The sequence below is a fragment of the Periophthalmus magnuspinnatus genome, chromosome 16 (genome assembly GCF_009829125.3).
Source record: "Periophthalmus magnuspinnatus isolate fPerMag1 chromosome 16, fPerMag1.2.pri, whole genome shotgun sequence".
NCBI lineage: Eukaryota > Metazoa > Chordata > Actinopteri > Gobiiformes > Gobiidae > Periophthalmus > Periophthalmus magnuspinnatus.
Window position 1 is genome coordinate 20,008,810 of NC_047141.1, and position 16,434 is coordinate 20,025,243.

A 16,434-nucleotide genomic window follows, 5' to 3' on the forward strand; every position below is an offset into this window, starting at 1 on the left:
ACGTTTTGTCCCTTTCCGTTTCTCCCAGCACTGGCTCGTTCTTTGCTTTGTTACCATGGCACCTGAGAGCTTCACCTATTTTTGTTTTTTCCATCACAGGCACCTGAACCCAAAGCAGCCGACACCACAGAACCAGGGGAGGCCGATGAAGTCTTTGGTAAGATAACTTAAATATTTAAATCACATGAAATATACAGAAAACATCCTTTGTGAACAGCGCTGCAAAAATGCATTTAATTAGTGAAAGGTTAAATTAAGAGTTAATGATGATGCATGGTTGTTTACTAATATTTTAATAGCAACCATTACTCTAGTCTGTCATAACTTGGAAAAGTTTTTGAAAGTTCTCTCACATTTATGTAACACCCATTGGCCCACAATACATAGCCTTTGCAATACTGCACCTCAGCAGAGGAGGGCAGAGTCCATTGCACAATAAATGTAGGCCACTTGTAGGTTGGTTAATAAAAACTGCCTAATGCATGCTGCCTATAATCACAGAAAATCAAAGGACTGCTCAAATAGGATTGATTAAAACCACTCTGCATGTATAATATATTAAGTGTTATTCAACATAATCAGGAATTACACTGAAAATGATGGCATTAAAGATATATAGACTTATCCTATATCTAGACCAAGATTAAAGCAAGTCACTTCCCTCTTATGTATTTTATCAACTGATCCAAGTATTTCACTATACGTTGACTCCCTGTTGGCAGTTGGATCTGTGCCCGAGAACTTTGTGTTTTGTTTCAATGACAGAGCCACTTCAGGCCGTTCTTTGCCATGACAAAAAGTAATCTTATATTGTGTTGAGGAGGAGTGCAAGGAAGAAGAATTAGCCATTAGCCATTTTCATCTAAAAACTCGGAGGGACCTGTGGTATTGTGGTCATTGCTTCTGCCCTGAAACAAGAAAGAGTTCCATTGTTGTTGTGTTTCCCCTTTTCTGTTCAGTGGCATGGTATACGCTTCCTCCCTAAGTCTACAGTGGCTATCTGTCACAATGTAATCCTGCTTGACATTAAACATTAGGTATAAGATTTATAAATTTGACTACATCAAAATGTTTACTTTTGCCATCAATCCCGCACAGTGCATTCTAGGATCTTGTTGATACGGTTTATGTAATATTTTCTTGTCCTTATCCCAAATTCAGTGACATTTGAACTAAGATAGCCACCTTTCGCACATGATAAATTCTGTTTTGACATAATTAACTAAACCTGACAATGATGAAGGTCACAAAGCAGACATTAAGAAAGTGGATGGCGATAGTGCATTCTTCTTCCCTTTAAGCTTGTCTTTTTCAAAACCCCACTGCATCTGCCTCCTAGCCCGCAGTGATTTGCATATTGATTTAACATAGGTTTTGTGTTCGGTCTCCCTTTCACAAGACTTACAAGAGGTTGCTTTAGTTCTTAGCTTGTTACTTTTCTCGTCTGAGCGAATGTTGGTCATACGTTAAATACAACCGCATTAGTAAAGTTACATTGTTCCTGTTTCAAGTTACTCAGCTCAGCAATCCATAAACCATCAATCAGTGACATTGGGTGCTCATTTCATAATCAACCCACAAATGCAGATGCACATTCTAAACAATACTAATGATTTTTAACACTGCGAAGCATTCAATCAAGCACCCATACATTTTGTTTGTTCTAGTAATTACACCGTAGTCTGCATCGCAAAGATTACGCTGTCTATTGATGTCATTTCGGCTTGGCTCGATGTTATCTGTGCTTAGTGCCTGGATGTGTTTACCGAGGAGTTAGCCACTTATTGAGAAAAGTTCTAGCTTTCCAAAGTCTCACCAAAATTGATCTGTTTGTCAATGAATGTACTCCTTCTACAGCAGCTAATTAATGCTCCCTGCGTTGAAACGGCATGATGCAGGCATATAGGCAACCCACCAATTCCCCCCTGCCAGTTCATTCATTTTTCAGGTTCTGAGCGGAACAATATCCTGGACATATGTGGCAGTGACATGCAGGGGTTAGGTGTAGTAAGAGCGGCTTATTACATACAATTTTATATACTACCCTGGAAATCAGTGTCACACTTACGTAATTTTCAATGGCATACCCTGTGCTTTACGTGAACTCTATTTAGAAACGAGCATGGCCTGTGAGGTGAGAGGAGGCATGCAGATTTCTCCACACCTCTCTCTGGCCCATAATTAGGTTTTTCGCGTAAGGGGAAGGATTATAATAACATCATGGTGCTTAGAATGGATGTTAGAAAAGGATAGAAGATTAGCTTGTTGATCTGAGCATTGATGAGATTGTTACAGGAAATAAACGTCTTTTAAGCAGAGAAACCAGTCTCACATAAATAAAATATTGCTGGAAATGGAAATATTGCTGTTTTAGGGGTGCAACAAGCTGTTTTAGTAGTCGACTGTCTCAATCAACTAGTCAAACATTTATTTCTTCTGTATGTTAAGATAATTTGAACAAAATAAATGTTGTTAATGGTGACTGCAGGCTCCTGGATAGTTAAAGATTTATGCATAAAATGTAAATCAGAAATTGTTTATTCCTTTTTGGCATTTTGATTTAATAATGCTGCTGTTGTAAAAGGTTTTTGGCATGTAGTTAAATCCTGTATACGCCAGATAATGATAACGGTTATCTAAATCATCTTTTACATTTTAGTTTTGTTACTTTTTTATATAATCCGTATTTCATGCCTTTTTTTCTTTTGTGTAGCAATGCATTCAATATTTACATTTTGCCATTTAAAGTACTTGTCATTGATGAATTATACTTTGTCTGCATGTGCAAATCTTGGTTTCATGCTTAATGTTTAACTAGCTGACCCAGTCACAAGGTGAAAAGGCCCATTTTCTTATCACTTAGTTGGCCTCACAGGTGGAACATTGTGGTTATGAGGGGTATTTAGAAACCTGTCTTTGACCTGTGCACTAAGGCCTACCTAATTTAACATCATTTGGTCGATTCAGGGCGTGAGCTCCCAACCAAATAAGACCGATTTCCAACAAATTGAGCGGTGTAAGCGTTTTATGATGGCGGGTCGAGGTGCTTTGGAAATGTTCTTTGTCGGCGACAAGGGTCCATTCAGGGATGTCTCCACGCACTACTTCCTGTTTGCTCTACTTTTCCACTGCAGGGCAAACACCGCTGTCAGTAGTGTGGCAGTTAAAAGCCCATTATACATCCATTACCTGGTCCAGAACAGCAGACCCTCTTTCTGTCTGCCTCAGTGTCAGTTGCATAAATGGGTTTGTCCAGGACACCATCTCTACTGGTGAAGTCCTCTACTTAAGGACATCAATTGGCCTTAAATGGCTTGATGTTTTCTACAAATATTAATATGTTTTATTTTGTTCATTCTTTTCATTTTTATACAAATCAATATTATATAAAACAATATAACAAACTACATAAAACAGGAGGCACGGAAAGTAGTTCCAGTTCCTCAGAATTGAGTCAAACCTCTAGTTGTATAGTTTGTGGTGAAGATTTTCTCTGGCCAATTTGGGATCCAATTTTGAAAGCCAGTCTGAATAGATACAAGTGCATAGTTGCTGTCAGTGTGTCAGGATGTACACCCTAAGTGGGAGGAGCTCTGGTCAATTCCTAGAAAATACTTGATATTTCTCATGCTTTTGAATGACAGTTGAGTCAGAATATCCTGCTGAACATTGAAACATTTGAAGCATTTGATCTTGGCCGGAACAATGATGGGAATAGCTGCAGAATCATACTGCTGCAGTTGGAGCTCTGAACATAACTTAGTGCAGGGTGTCTCCAGCTAATTTTAATTCTGTTTCACTCTCCCTCTGAGACTTACTTCATCTTCTGCCAAGAAAATGAGACGATATAGTTTAAGCCAGTTATCACATTGCAAATGGCACATGGATTCCTGGAAATTTCTGTCTACTACACAAGCTGCAGGCCAGTGTTACATGTTTATTTATCCAAGGTGAGTGTTGAGCTGATATCTAAGAAAGTACAGAGATATGCCATAAAATTATGTAAATATATAGTAAATGTTTAAGTATTTTACTTCAGATTTGTCCACGGGTAAGGCAGGCGATTTATGAACAGGAACTCCAGAAAGTATATAATTGAATTGCTCATAAAAGTACTGCTTGTCATTTATGATTAGCTCTGCAAACATGACAAAAAGCAAGTTCACTACCAGTTTGCCTCCCTGAAATGCTCTATATATTTCATTAAACATATCTATTTCCATGCAGTAAAGCAGGTAATTTCACCAGGCTAAGTTACAGGCTAGATCTGATTACTGTATAATACTGTTAAGAATATAGTACAGAATTTTCCAAGCCACATAAACCACTGTAAATGAATAAATGAAGATAGGCAAATTTAATACCATACTGTGGAACATTCCGGGAAAAGCAGTAATACCCAGGGGAGTTGCATAGTGTGGCTTCTTTCAGCAACTTCTGTGACATTGATTGCACATGTTGATCTGCACATGGTCTTTCAAATATAATTCAGGATATATTATAAACAAGTAAGGTTGAGGTTTTTTTTAATTCTATTATTTTTATATTGCTTATTGCGCATGTCTGAATGCAACAGCTGACTACTTGTCTCTGTTGCCGTGACTGTCACTGGCCAGTACGTGCCCTGGTACTGCCAACTCTCCACCCCCAAGCCCTTCTCAAAAGCTTTGATTGTTAAATGGCAATATCCATCACTGCACCATTGTCTACAGTCTTATTTCTACTTAGTTTTCTCTGATCTCACACTTTCTCTAAACTAAGCTTCTGCATTTTCATCCTAACATTTTTTATTGCCAGCACTCTTCAGTAATGTGCAAAGTTTTTTGTGTGACGGTGAATTCAGGAGGACCACTGCGTCATCCTTGTTGGACCATCTGGCAGCACAATCGGCGAGTGTGTGCACATCTTAGCAGCTGGCTCTATGGCTGCGAAAGTCCAGTGGGGAGGCAGTGCTGACAAGCCAACAGAGAACAAAAGTACTAGCCTGGATACTGTGTTCCCATATGTCAGACAAGATGAACACAAGCCATTTCCCCTCTGTGCCAAACAACAAACTCCTCTTAACGCAACAAGTGTCATCATATGTTTTATCCTGACAGAGCTCACATCCGAACATAGATTACATTTCACACTCTCCATTAGATAATGTCCGTCATGGCTGGCTGGGTCGATGACTTGCAAAGGGATTTAGCGTCACCACTGTGGTTCTTAGTGTGCAAGATGGCAGATGCTCCCCACATTCATGCCTATCCTAACACAGACGGCAAACTAGTCCATCATCGTTACCCAAGAACACGCCTCGGGACTAAATTAAAAATTATTTCTCTTTAGTTGTTGAATATGTGTGCAGTCATCTCAAGACATTACATGAATAAGTGCAAATTAGGCCCATTACTAGCAGAGCTTTTGGTTTACAGCAGCTGGTTTGAGTCCCTTGAGATCAACTTGTGATCAACCTTTAAATCCTTCTTATCCTTCAGCTCAGTTTTTTCTAAGGAAATGGAGCTATTCCTCCATCTGTGCTGACCTGACCATGTGTTCTAGTGTGGTCAACAAATGTATCCTATTTGTTCCTGCTGTCACTATTAAAACAAACTATAGATTACATTTCACAATTTGTATCCATTCATTTGTTTTGATTTTTACTGGGTAATATTCTATATGCGGTTATTTCAAGCCTTACTTTATTATTGTATTTGTGGAAATGCTCTTGCCCTTACTTTTTTTTTTTTTTAATACTTTTTATGACTGTATTGTTGATATACTTTTTTCTTATGAGTTACTAAAAAGATATTTGTAGACTACATGGACAGGGATGATCTGTAGAACTTCCTGGGTCCCTGCATGTCTATGCTTTGTTAATTTGGATTCCCCTTGGCTTCCTCCAATAAATTTATGGCACGTTTATCTTCAGAATATGTTCAGCATTGGCCTCCATCTATGTGTGACCCATGTTAGGAAGAAGAAGAATGAATGATGAATAATTGAAAACGACCTTCACTGACATTAACAGGCTCTTACAGACTCAATCATGGACAGTATGATTTTGGAGTTCTGAGGCAAAACTAATGTTTTTAGTTTAAACCTTTCTCACAACAAACTAGTGTGAGCATCTCTATTTAGGGCATTTAGAATTCTGAAAATGTGTATGTGTGTGCATGCGTGTGTCTGTGCGTGTGCGTTGAACCAAACTGATTTGTACTGCTAAACTGTGTGAAAAAGTGCGAAAAGTGAATTCCAAATAAAATGGACCAATGAATCAAAAAGGTTCTACTTGAAAGGAGCAGAACTAAGTCTATTCAAAGGACATTTTTTACTTTAAACTTTGAACCAGTCTAATGTGATGTTTCTTTTTTAAGGAAAAAAAAATGTTTTGAATATACTTTTGGTACCTTTTTATTGAGTGCTACATAGCCTTATTTGAAAAATTCTTTGTAGAGGCAGATTAAGCATTAAAAATGTTTTGTAAAATGAACCCAGTGGGGCATGCATTTATTCTGGTTGGCTGGATGGGTCTTTTAGCTTTTCTCAGCCAAGGAGGTGCATTGTGTAAACCTCTTGTCGCTCTATTGCTGTTGGCTATTTCTGACCTTTCTGATCTCCAACTAAAACATACAACGTCCACAACTTAGGGTTTTGGTTCTCAAAAATTTGATACACTGACTTCCTCTGGTGATATTGAGATGTATTGCAAGTGTTCGAACTGGGTTTCCCGGTTTTAATTAACATTGTATTCTTTGATTTATATCTGGTAATAAATATATGACTCTAAAGCTGAAAGTATAATTTGGATACACCGCTATTACTGGTTTAAGCTTCTCTAAAATACTGCTCTTTTTCTGAAATACTTAATTTGTTCCCTTGTTTGTTCATTACACTCAAACAGCATCAATCACCCTTGTTTATTTTAAGCAGAGTTATAAATATTGAATGCAAAACTGTGAAGAAAAGCTGAAGATTTTGAAATCTAGTTGGGGACTAACCAGGGGAAGTATGAGTGCTGGGCTGCGCTGTTGTGTCATTCACATGAACAGGAATCGATCAATTTTGGTGGGTCTGACAGGTCTGCTGACAGCTGTGTGATAAATGCAGAGCTTAGGCCTGATATGAGTGCACAATGGGACCTAGCTACTACACTATATTAACCCGAGACTGTGCGGTAATATTGCATCCAAAATATTTTTCATACAAGAAATGTATCAAGTATTGTAAGTATAAATTACAAGAAGAGGTTAGGGCAGGGGTGTCAAAAACATTTTCACCGAGGGCCACATCAGTAAAATGGCAGCTCTCAAAGGGCCAAATGTAAATAAATCAAACTAATTTTAAAACTTGTTAATTAGCTGTTTTTGTATTTATTACTTATTCAAGTTTTAAATATTGCATATGCATTTGTCTAGATGTAAAAATATGGTTGTGTAACTGTGTATCTCCTGATAAATTGAGATTTTAAGATTTTAAATTTATCCTGTCGAGGGCCACATAAAATGATGTGGAGGACCACATTTGGCTCACGGGCCTTGAGTTTGACACATGTGGGTTAGGGGAAATTACTGGCATTCATTTTAATACTTTTTTAATCTCAGTATTGATTTACGTTCTTGTTCTAGCTAAGTATTCAAATAACATCAATCTCTCCATTTTGTTAAAGTTAGTGTTGCGTATTTTTTAAAGCAAGAGATATTGAAATGGTTTATGCTTACTTAAACTTTATTTAATGTGGAAAAAAATAGTGATTCATTTACCAGCTCTAATTCCAAAGTGTAGCCATTATGCATTGATTTCGGTGTGTTTGCATGTTTACTGTTTTCAAGCTGATGTCATGTATCCCAGGACATTTTTGTTGTGTTGTTGGAGTTCAAAATGGAATTGTCACGGTTTACTTTGTCACATCAATTGCAATGGTTCAACTGGGTTTGTTTGGCAATCTCTTCTCAATGGGATGATAGCTCATCTATTCAAAGTTGCTACTTCTGTATTCTGTATTGCACCTTGTCATTTCAAACTAGTTTTTTCTCTCCTATTTTCTTTTGATTTCTTCAGATGGAAAGCTATTTTTTTCACGTCATCCTTGAATCAATGTATATCTCAAAAGGTCATGGACGTGTGTTGGGTTAGAAATAGGGAGTGGCTCTTCTCTGGCTCTTATCTGGTCCAGAACAATGTCCCGAATGCCAGATGGGTTCGGAGACAGAGAGAGGGGCTGTTCGGTCCGAGCTGGTGGGTGCTCAGATTCTGCCTGAAGAGGAATTGCGAGGGGCCTGGTGGGAGGTTTGGTGCGCAGCCACATAACTATCGATGGTTTTTCAGAAAAATGCTTCCCGTGCTTCATCCCACTGTTATCTTTGTTGTTGTCCCAGATGCACGGTTACACATCCTCTTCACATCAGAAGAAGAGGAGGGAAAATGGGGAGATTGAGCCCACAGCTTGCATACTTCGATGTTGATTTGGTAGCTTTTGGTTTTCAGTATAATTACTCTTACACAATACAATTAATGATTTAATATTGATTTTACTTTCTTTACTTTACCTTCACCACAACTTTAACTATGACATTTCTATCTTCTACCAAGTGGTCCCCAACCTTTTTTCCCCCAAAGCCCTCTTTGTTCATACTGGAGACTTACTGGTCCCTCCCAGTCCAAATCTGCTGCACCCACGAAGGCATTGCATGATTAAAAAAATAATAGTACAATCTTCATTCTCACATAAACTGTTATGTCACATGATAATGTCTTCCACAGGTATATTGTCTTATCCATAGTATGAATGAAGCATAATCAATATAGACTCTTTTTGGCCCTGCACTTCAAACCACTACACTTTGATGCTTATAGTGTTACCCTTACAGCCTTATTGATTTGACCTCGTTGTTATGCAAAACTAAAAAACTGGCTTTTTGTAGTCAGATGAAATGGTGTGTTACCTAAGTCCTGTGTGTTTTTGAGCTAATAAGTTGATGCTGCTACCTCTGCTGCTCCTGTGAGGTGGCTTTAAGGACCCTGGGGGTATGTGCACATAAATAAAATTTAGTATTTATGAAGGGAGACAGCTGAGTGAAGCCAGTGCACTTTGATGGAACCCCTGCCTCTCCGTCTCTGCTGTGCTCCACACTGCTGGGTAATTGGCCCTTAGTGTTGTTTACAAAGCTGGGTTTGAATCCTTTCCGTGAACGTCTGGAAGAAAGATGTGACAAAAGAGCATACTGATAATGTTATATGCAACAGCTAGACCATTATATTCTGTCTTTTATCTCAGTGCCTCTTTTTTTGCCCAGAAAAAAAAAAGTATGGCGTAAGTACAGGGATAACAATTAAAGTTAATAGGGAGAATGAGTAGAGCTCTGAATTGTTGTTTTAGCAGTGGATAGGAAGATCATATATTCAGTGTATTTTAGACATGTTTCTTTTATCATTGTTTAACATGAGGACTCAAATGGATAAAGGTGTCAAAAAGTGGTTGTATATACTTGGTCAGATAAATAATTCACCAGTCCATAGACCTTATGTCACCCTTACCCTTTTTGCCATGCTCCAGGCTTAAAAGCAACATTCATATGACAATGTTGATCTTGCAATCTGAGACTACTTCTCAAGCCCTCCACTTTCCCTCTCAAGCTGTTATTTTAATGGTTACACTTTATGGACAAATCTTATACTATTTATGTGTTTACTACCTATGTGTCTTCCAGATCTCCTCGGTAAACACAACAGACAAACAGAGCAGCACATCTCGTCCTTCAGTTTTATTTCTCTGCCTGCTGTCTCCGTCATACCACATTAGCTAGACTTCCATGGACTATTGTTCCGGCTGTTGTGTGGACCCACTCCCCACAAAAGCACACTTCATCCTTAAGCTATTGTGTTGACGCTCCACACCAATATTTGAAGCTCACTTCTTTCCAAACCTTAATCCTAGATATGTTCACTTTATGTGGGAAAAAAAACATTGAGGTTAGAATGAGAGATGTAGCCCTTTTTCTGTACTCCCTCAATATTATAAATTATATTACCCATGGCACACATTTTTCTATTGCTGTGCAGCAGGTGACGACAGTAGCTCAGTTGGTGTTAATCATCTGATCTAAAGGTTGGTGGTTCAAACCCCGCTCCCCACATAAACATTGTTGGTGGAGCAATCCACTGTTGCACAGGTTGTCATGGTTTGATCTCAGCTCCCACACCGAAATACTTTTGTTGTGTTTTTGGGCAAGACCGCTCTGTCATGTATAATGGCTGAAAACTTTAGAAGGACAGTGGCATTGATCGACCCAAGGAGGTATAGATCCTTCGACTGACAGTATGTGTGCTGGGTGAATAAATGACTCTAAAATGTGATCGTCAGTTACTATGAATGTGTGTGTGAATGTCTCCCTTGTGTCTGTTCTACCGTCCCTAAGGACCAAACTAGATGAAACATGAAATTAAAGATATTGCATGTATTTTCTTCATAAAGATGTTGAAGTGTTTTATGTGTTTTTTCATGGCTGTCAATTTTAGCATGCTCTTATCGTGTTAATACAAAGTCATTTTACCAGTTTTTGTTTTTTTAAGTGCAAATGAATCACAAGTTAATTTTGGTCACAAAGTCCCGGGTCAAACTACGCTCTGCTCCCTCTGATTCTGTAGGTTTTGGTCCTCTTATCCGCTGCTCTCTGTGTGTGTGCTTGCATGGGCCAGTGGAGGACACATAAACTGATGTCATTCATAGCGGTCGCTAATGTCCCTTCCTACCTGCACCACTGGTTTAGAGGGAACGAGTGCTTAGCAATGCTGTCAATCAAACCTGTCGCTAACATTAGCAGGAGAAACCTCAGGGATAGAAGGTGGCTGATTTGTCTGTTATTAATGTTCCGTCTGTTATTGCTAGTGTGTCCGTCTTGGTTTACGGACACACTAGCAAAATAAAAATACCAGACTAATGTAGAGTAGGTTAATACGAACATTTTAAGCAAGCCTGAAAGCAGCAGTTACAGGAGCTGAATCAGTCAGTCGATGACAGAGGAAGTGCGCCCATGCTCACTTTCTATTTGGAACGTGGCGGCTAGCAAGTTAAGTACAGTGGAGCAAAAAAGGTTAGTCAGCGATCAATTGTGCAAGTTCTCCCACTGAAAAAAAGATGAGAGAGGCCTGTAATTTTCATCATCACTATGAGAGACAGAATGGGGGGAAAGAATCCAGGAAATCACACTGTAGGATTTTTAATGAATTAATTGGTAAATTCCTTGGTAAAATATGTATGATTTCTGGCTCTCACAGACCTGTAACAACTTCTTTAAGAGGATCCTCTGTCCTCCTCTTGTTGCCTGTATTAATGGCACCTGTTTGAACTCGTTATCAGTATAAAAGACACCTGTCCACAACCTCAAACAGCCAGACTCCAAACTCAAATATGGCCAAGACCAAAGAGCTGTCAAAGGACACCAGAAACAAAATTGCAGACCTGCACCAGGCTGGGAAGACTAAATCTGCAAAAGGTAAGCAGCTTGGTGTGAAGAAATCAACTGTGGGAGCAATTGTTAGAACTTGGAAGATATACAAGACCACTGATAATCTTCCTCGATCTCGGGCTCCATGCAAGATTTCACCCCTTGGGGTCAAAATTATCATAAGAACGGTGAGCAAAAATCTCAGAGCCACACTGGGGGACCTAGTGAATGACCTGCAGAGAGCTGGGACCAAAGTAACAAAGGCTACCATCAGTAACACACTACGCTGCTAGGGGCTCAAATCCTGCAGTGCCAGACGTGTCCCCCTGCTTAAGTCAGTACATGTCCAGCCCCGTCTGCCGTTTACTAGAGAGCGTTTGGATGATCCAGAAGAGGATTGGGAGAATGTCATAGGGTCAGATGAAACCAAAATAGACCTTTTTGGTAAAAACTCAACTTGTCGTGTTTGGAGGAGAAAGAATGCTGAGTTGCATTCAAAGAGCACCATACCTACTGTGAAGCATGGAGGTGGAAACATCATGCTTGGGGGCTGATTTTCTGCAAAGGGACCAGGACAGTTGATCTGTGTAAAGGACAGAATGAATGGGGCCATGCATCGTGAGATTTTGAGTGAAACCCTCCTTCAACCAGTAAGGGCATTGAAAATGAAAGGTGGCTGGGTCTTTCAGCATGACAATGAACACACTGCCCGGGCAACGAAGGAGTGGCTTTGTAAGAAGCATTTCAAGGTCTTGGAATGGCCTAGCCAGTCTCCAGATCTCAACCCCATAGAAAATCTTTGGAGGGAGTTGAAAGTCCATGTTGCCATTTTTGTTGTTTTGCCAGACGTTCCCAGTAGATCCTCACAGTACGCTTGGTTCTGCCAGGTCTGTCTGGCTTCCTCCTCCACCAGCGGATTCAATTCTCCACCAGGTGGTGATCCGCTTTGTCCCTCTCTTCACCTGAGTATTCAACACATGTGGCCAGAAGTCAGGTGACACAACAACAAAGTCGATCATCGACCTCTGACCTAGTTTGTTCTGGTGCCACGTGCACTGATGGGCTTAAACATGGTGTTCTTTATTGACAAACTGTGGCTAGCACAGAAGTCCAATAATAAAACACCACTCGGGTTCAGATCAGGGAGGCTGTTCTTCCCAGTCATACCCCTCCAGGTGTCACTGTCATTATCCACATGGGCGTTGAAGACCCCCAGTAGAATAATCAAATTCTCTATTCAAATGAATGAACTTAACCGGAAGTGCCACCACAAAGACATCAGAGGACAAGAGGCATGTGTGTGTTTGCCTCGCAGCAGGAGAGGGTGATACGAGCAATGTGTGCTTTCTATGCATTGTAAAAAGGCTGTTAAGGGCTGCCTTCCCTTGACATATCTCTACAATATGCGCAGTCTGTCCTCTCGAATCATTGAAAATAACCAAAACGATAGCCGTCTAAAAGTATGATAACTTCTAAAAGGGCTGCTGTTTAAACTGTCAAGGCTAATGCTTCCTTAATGGATTTTACATATTAAAAGTCTCTGTATATTCCCACTGTAGCAAGACTCTTACTGTAAAAGAGCCAAACAGTGACAGAGCACATTACTGTTGAACACTTGGCAGTAGAGCCACAGCAGTATTTAAATGAATCGATGCTCATGACAATGATAAGACATATCAATGATCATAATGCTTCACATTATTACAGTTAGGCAGATATTAGATATACAGTATTATTTCCAAAACTCATTTGTAGATAGTCTTTATGCTCACAAATAAAGGCATTAGTAAAGTAAGTAATTAGGAAAAGCGAATGATGGTAAATACGTTATTAAAAATCTAAATGTGTTATTAAAACCTACATTAAAAAAAATTGTCAAGTTAAATGTGATTAATCGCAGGTTTACTCTGGACAAGCATGCGATTAATCACGATTATAATTAATTGACAGCACCAGTATTTTTTTATTGTTATAAGCGTTACTTATGGCACACAATTAGCTTCTGGGATTTGTTTTGCAGGACAGACCAAAGAGTAGTTGTGATTAGCCTGAGAACACCAACACCTGGGTCACCTGTTCGATGTGTCATCCTCACTGATCAAGAGGCCCAGCAAAAAACGTCCCTAGACACATCCATAATGCACCTGTAAAGCTGCCAGTGGTTTCAGTCATTAGCACATCTCCACAGTTTGAGTCAGGCATTGTAAACAGTAGGGCTAGTTATCAGAGTTTTGTCAGCACCCATGAAACACAGGTGTGAGAAACGGGGACTGTAGTTGCAAAGAAAAGGTCAGTGACAAAACAGTGAATGCTACAAAAAATTTGCAGATCAACTTAGTGGGTTCAGATTTTCAACAACATAAAACGATAAAGTGAACATTTTGCCTAAATCACTTACAGTGCATTATTCATTGATTTCCACATTCAGTGGTTGTAAGCTACCAATGTAGGCACAGCTGCCCTGGGGCAGACTGATGGAAGCGAGGCTCCCAATCTGCACAGTAATTCTCTCCAACCACCACCAACAGACCACATTCATATTAGGTAATGTGGGTGAAGTGCCTTGTCTAAGGATTTTTGCCACTGGCACCCCACTATGGCATCTGGTATTCCCAGCTGTCTCCCATCCAAGTACTAACCAGACCCGGCCTTACTTAGCTTCTGAGATTTGACGAGATCAGGCCTTGATAAGCCGGTATGGCCACAATTGTACAGTTGTACAAGTTAATAAATAACTGTTAATTAAAGGGTTCTGTAATTTACTGAAAAATGTGTATATCTTCCCGCTACAGTCCATGAGAGTACCTGGTTGTCTGTGTTGACTCTGCCTTGTTATGTAAGCCTGCCTTAGGCCCATAGTTCCTTGGATATGCTGCTTAGCCTGATATGACCCATTACCAAATTCAGCTAAAAGAAATACTGATTCATTTTGCAGTGGATGGCACATAACAATATAAACATATCAAAAATACAGTTGTTATTACCTCTAGGTGTTGATCCAAGTCTACCTCCACTGACAGAAGCATTGTGTGCTAAATAATAGTTAGTGTAATATGATGGGTTACCATTGTGAGTTGTATATTTTAGAGTTTCGCAAATGGCAATGGAGAGGCATGTGCACACAGCATGTAATACATTTGTAATCTACCAACTGTGTTTGTATAGCACTGTTATTTATGTTTACTGTAACAACAATGAATGCAGGATGTACCAGAGTAAATGTGTGAGTATGGGGAAACGTATGCAAGTCAAGGTGCATGGAAAACACATTTTCGCAATATGTCAAATGGTACGAGAAAGAGAGGACACAGCTGAGGTGTCAAAAGCGTCCTTATTAGTTTTAAAGACAAAGGGATTGATGCATGATGTACTAATTACAACTGTACCTTTCCCAGTTTGTTTTCAATCATTGAATTGGTTTTCCATCAAGAGAAGCAAAAGTTCTATATTTTAATCAAAATGCGATCTTTAACTTTTTAGCAGAGGATCACTCTTGTCCAAGTTTATACCACTTACAAGTGACCTAATACACAGTACATGTAATGATGAGATTATTGTGGCACGTTTTGTGCGGTGCCACTGCTGAAGGAGGTGAGGCTTGTTCAAAGATTCTGTTTTAGCTGAGTATTTTAACTGCAAATATTAATCGTTGGCTTTTTGTGATCATTTTAAAAGGATCATTTTAGAATGCATTTCTGTGAAGATAAGCCCATTTTGGTTTAATAACATCAGAAATTGCACATGATCTAGAAGTGTTACTCACTCAACAACCCATTGTGCATATTTCATATCACTAAGTCTCATGGTTACTCACAGTGTGAGGCCTCATGCAGTGTACTAGATAGAATAGAATGCATTTATTGTCACTATACACACCATACACATGCACAGCGAGATTAAAAACAACTCACCCTCCAATACAGACAGACATGGGACACTACAACACAATATAGTGTATCTTATCATATCAACACCTGCCAAATATACCAGATTTGTGAGTTTGTCAGTGTGGGGATGATATGACATTAATGCAGACAGAAACAGTGCACAGTTGGACCCTTAAGTATATGGAATTTGTCTTCAAAAACCCCCAAAGTAATCACCTGTACATGCTTTTTGTCTTTTGTCTCACAGGAATCAAAGACCACCTGAACTTGTTTTTAAAAGGTTAGCATCTGCCCTTAAGAGTAGACCTGCTTATCCACTCACATTTAGATTTCTGTTAATTTGATGCAAAAAAGTAAACTCATTATATTAGGAAGTCTCCTTTGTAGAGCTCTCTGCAATAACAACTCCAGCTCGCATCAAACCCGATAAGTATCACTGTGCATCTTGGTGAAAAGTCTTACTTATAGGAGTTATTTTTGTGACACAAGCACCATTGTTTTTTCTGTCATAACTATGTGGCACTCAACAAGAAGCCCACTGTTTGGCTGATATTAGCATGCAAGTTCCCTGGTGTAGCACATCGCCATTTCTGCTAGCACAGTGAGGAGATTGTGTGAGGGCAGGAATGCACTGGATGCTCTCCTCCGCAGTGGGAGCCTAATGGATAGCTGTCAACTGTAGACGTTTGAGGAATAGCTCTGCTACTAAATGAATGGGTGCAATATGCTGGGACATGCCGCTGATAGTGGAGATGATAGGCCTGATGGAAAGAAACACAATTCTAAGCAATAACCCGAACTGCCCTGTGCCCTTGGGTTTGCCTGTGTCTTGCTACCTTGCAGTTATTTGGCATACCCTCAATACACTTTACTTCCTTTACCATAACGTAGAGCAGTACATTGTAGTCTACTGGGGGGTGATGGGGCCACAATAGCTAGTGCAGTTGCAAAACAGCATAAACATTTGATTTTTGGATTGTCCAAACCATGATCTCTCTGGGGAAAGGGGAGGTTGTTAGAGAAATACGGAAAAAGACAATATTTATTAAGTTCAATAAATATTCAACCCTAATTAGAAAACGCTCTCAATGTGTTATGTCTTCAGCCCATTATGAGTG

General features: G+C 39.5%; 1 protein-coding gene across 2 annotated transcripts in view; it reads left to right on the forward strand.

The window, feature by feature from the left end:
- The window catches only part of mbpb (myelin basic protein b), a 40,334-nt gene that overhangs the window by 23,388 nt on the left and 512 nt on the right, over positions 1-16,434 (forward strand). For both annotated transcript variants that reach the window (XM_033981030.2, XM_055227766.1), the window contains exon 3: positions 100-157. In XM_033981030.2, the coding sequence (XP_033836921.1) occupies positions 100-157 (58 nt within the window). The remainder of the gene's footprint in view (positions 1-99; positions 158-16,434) is intronic.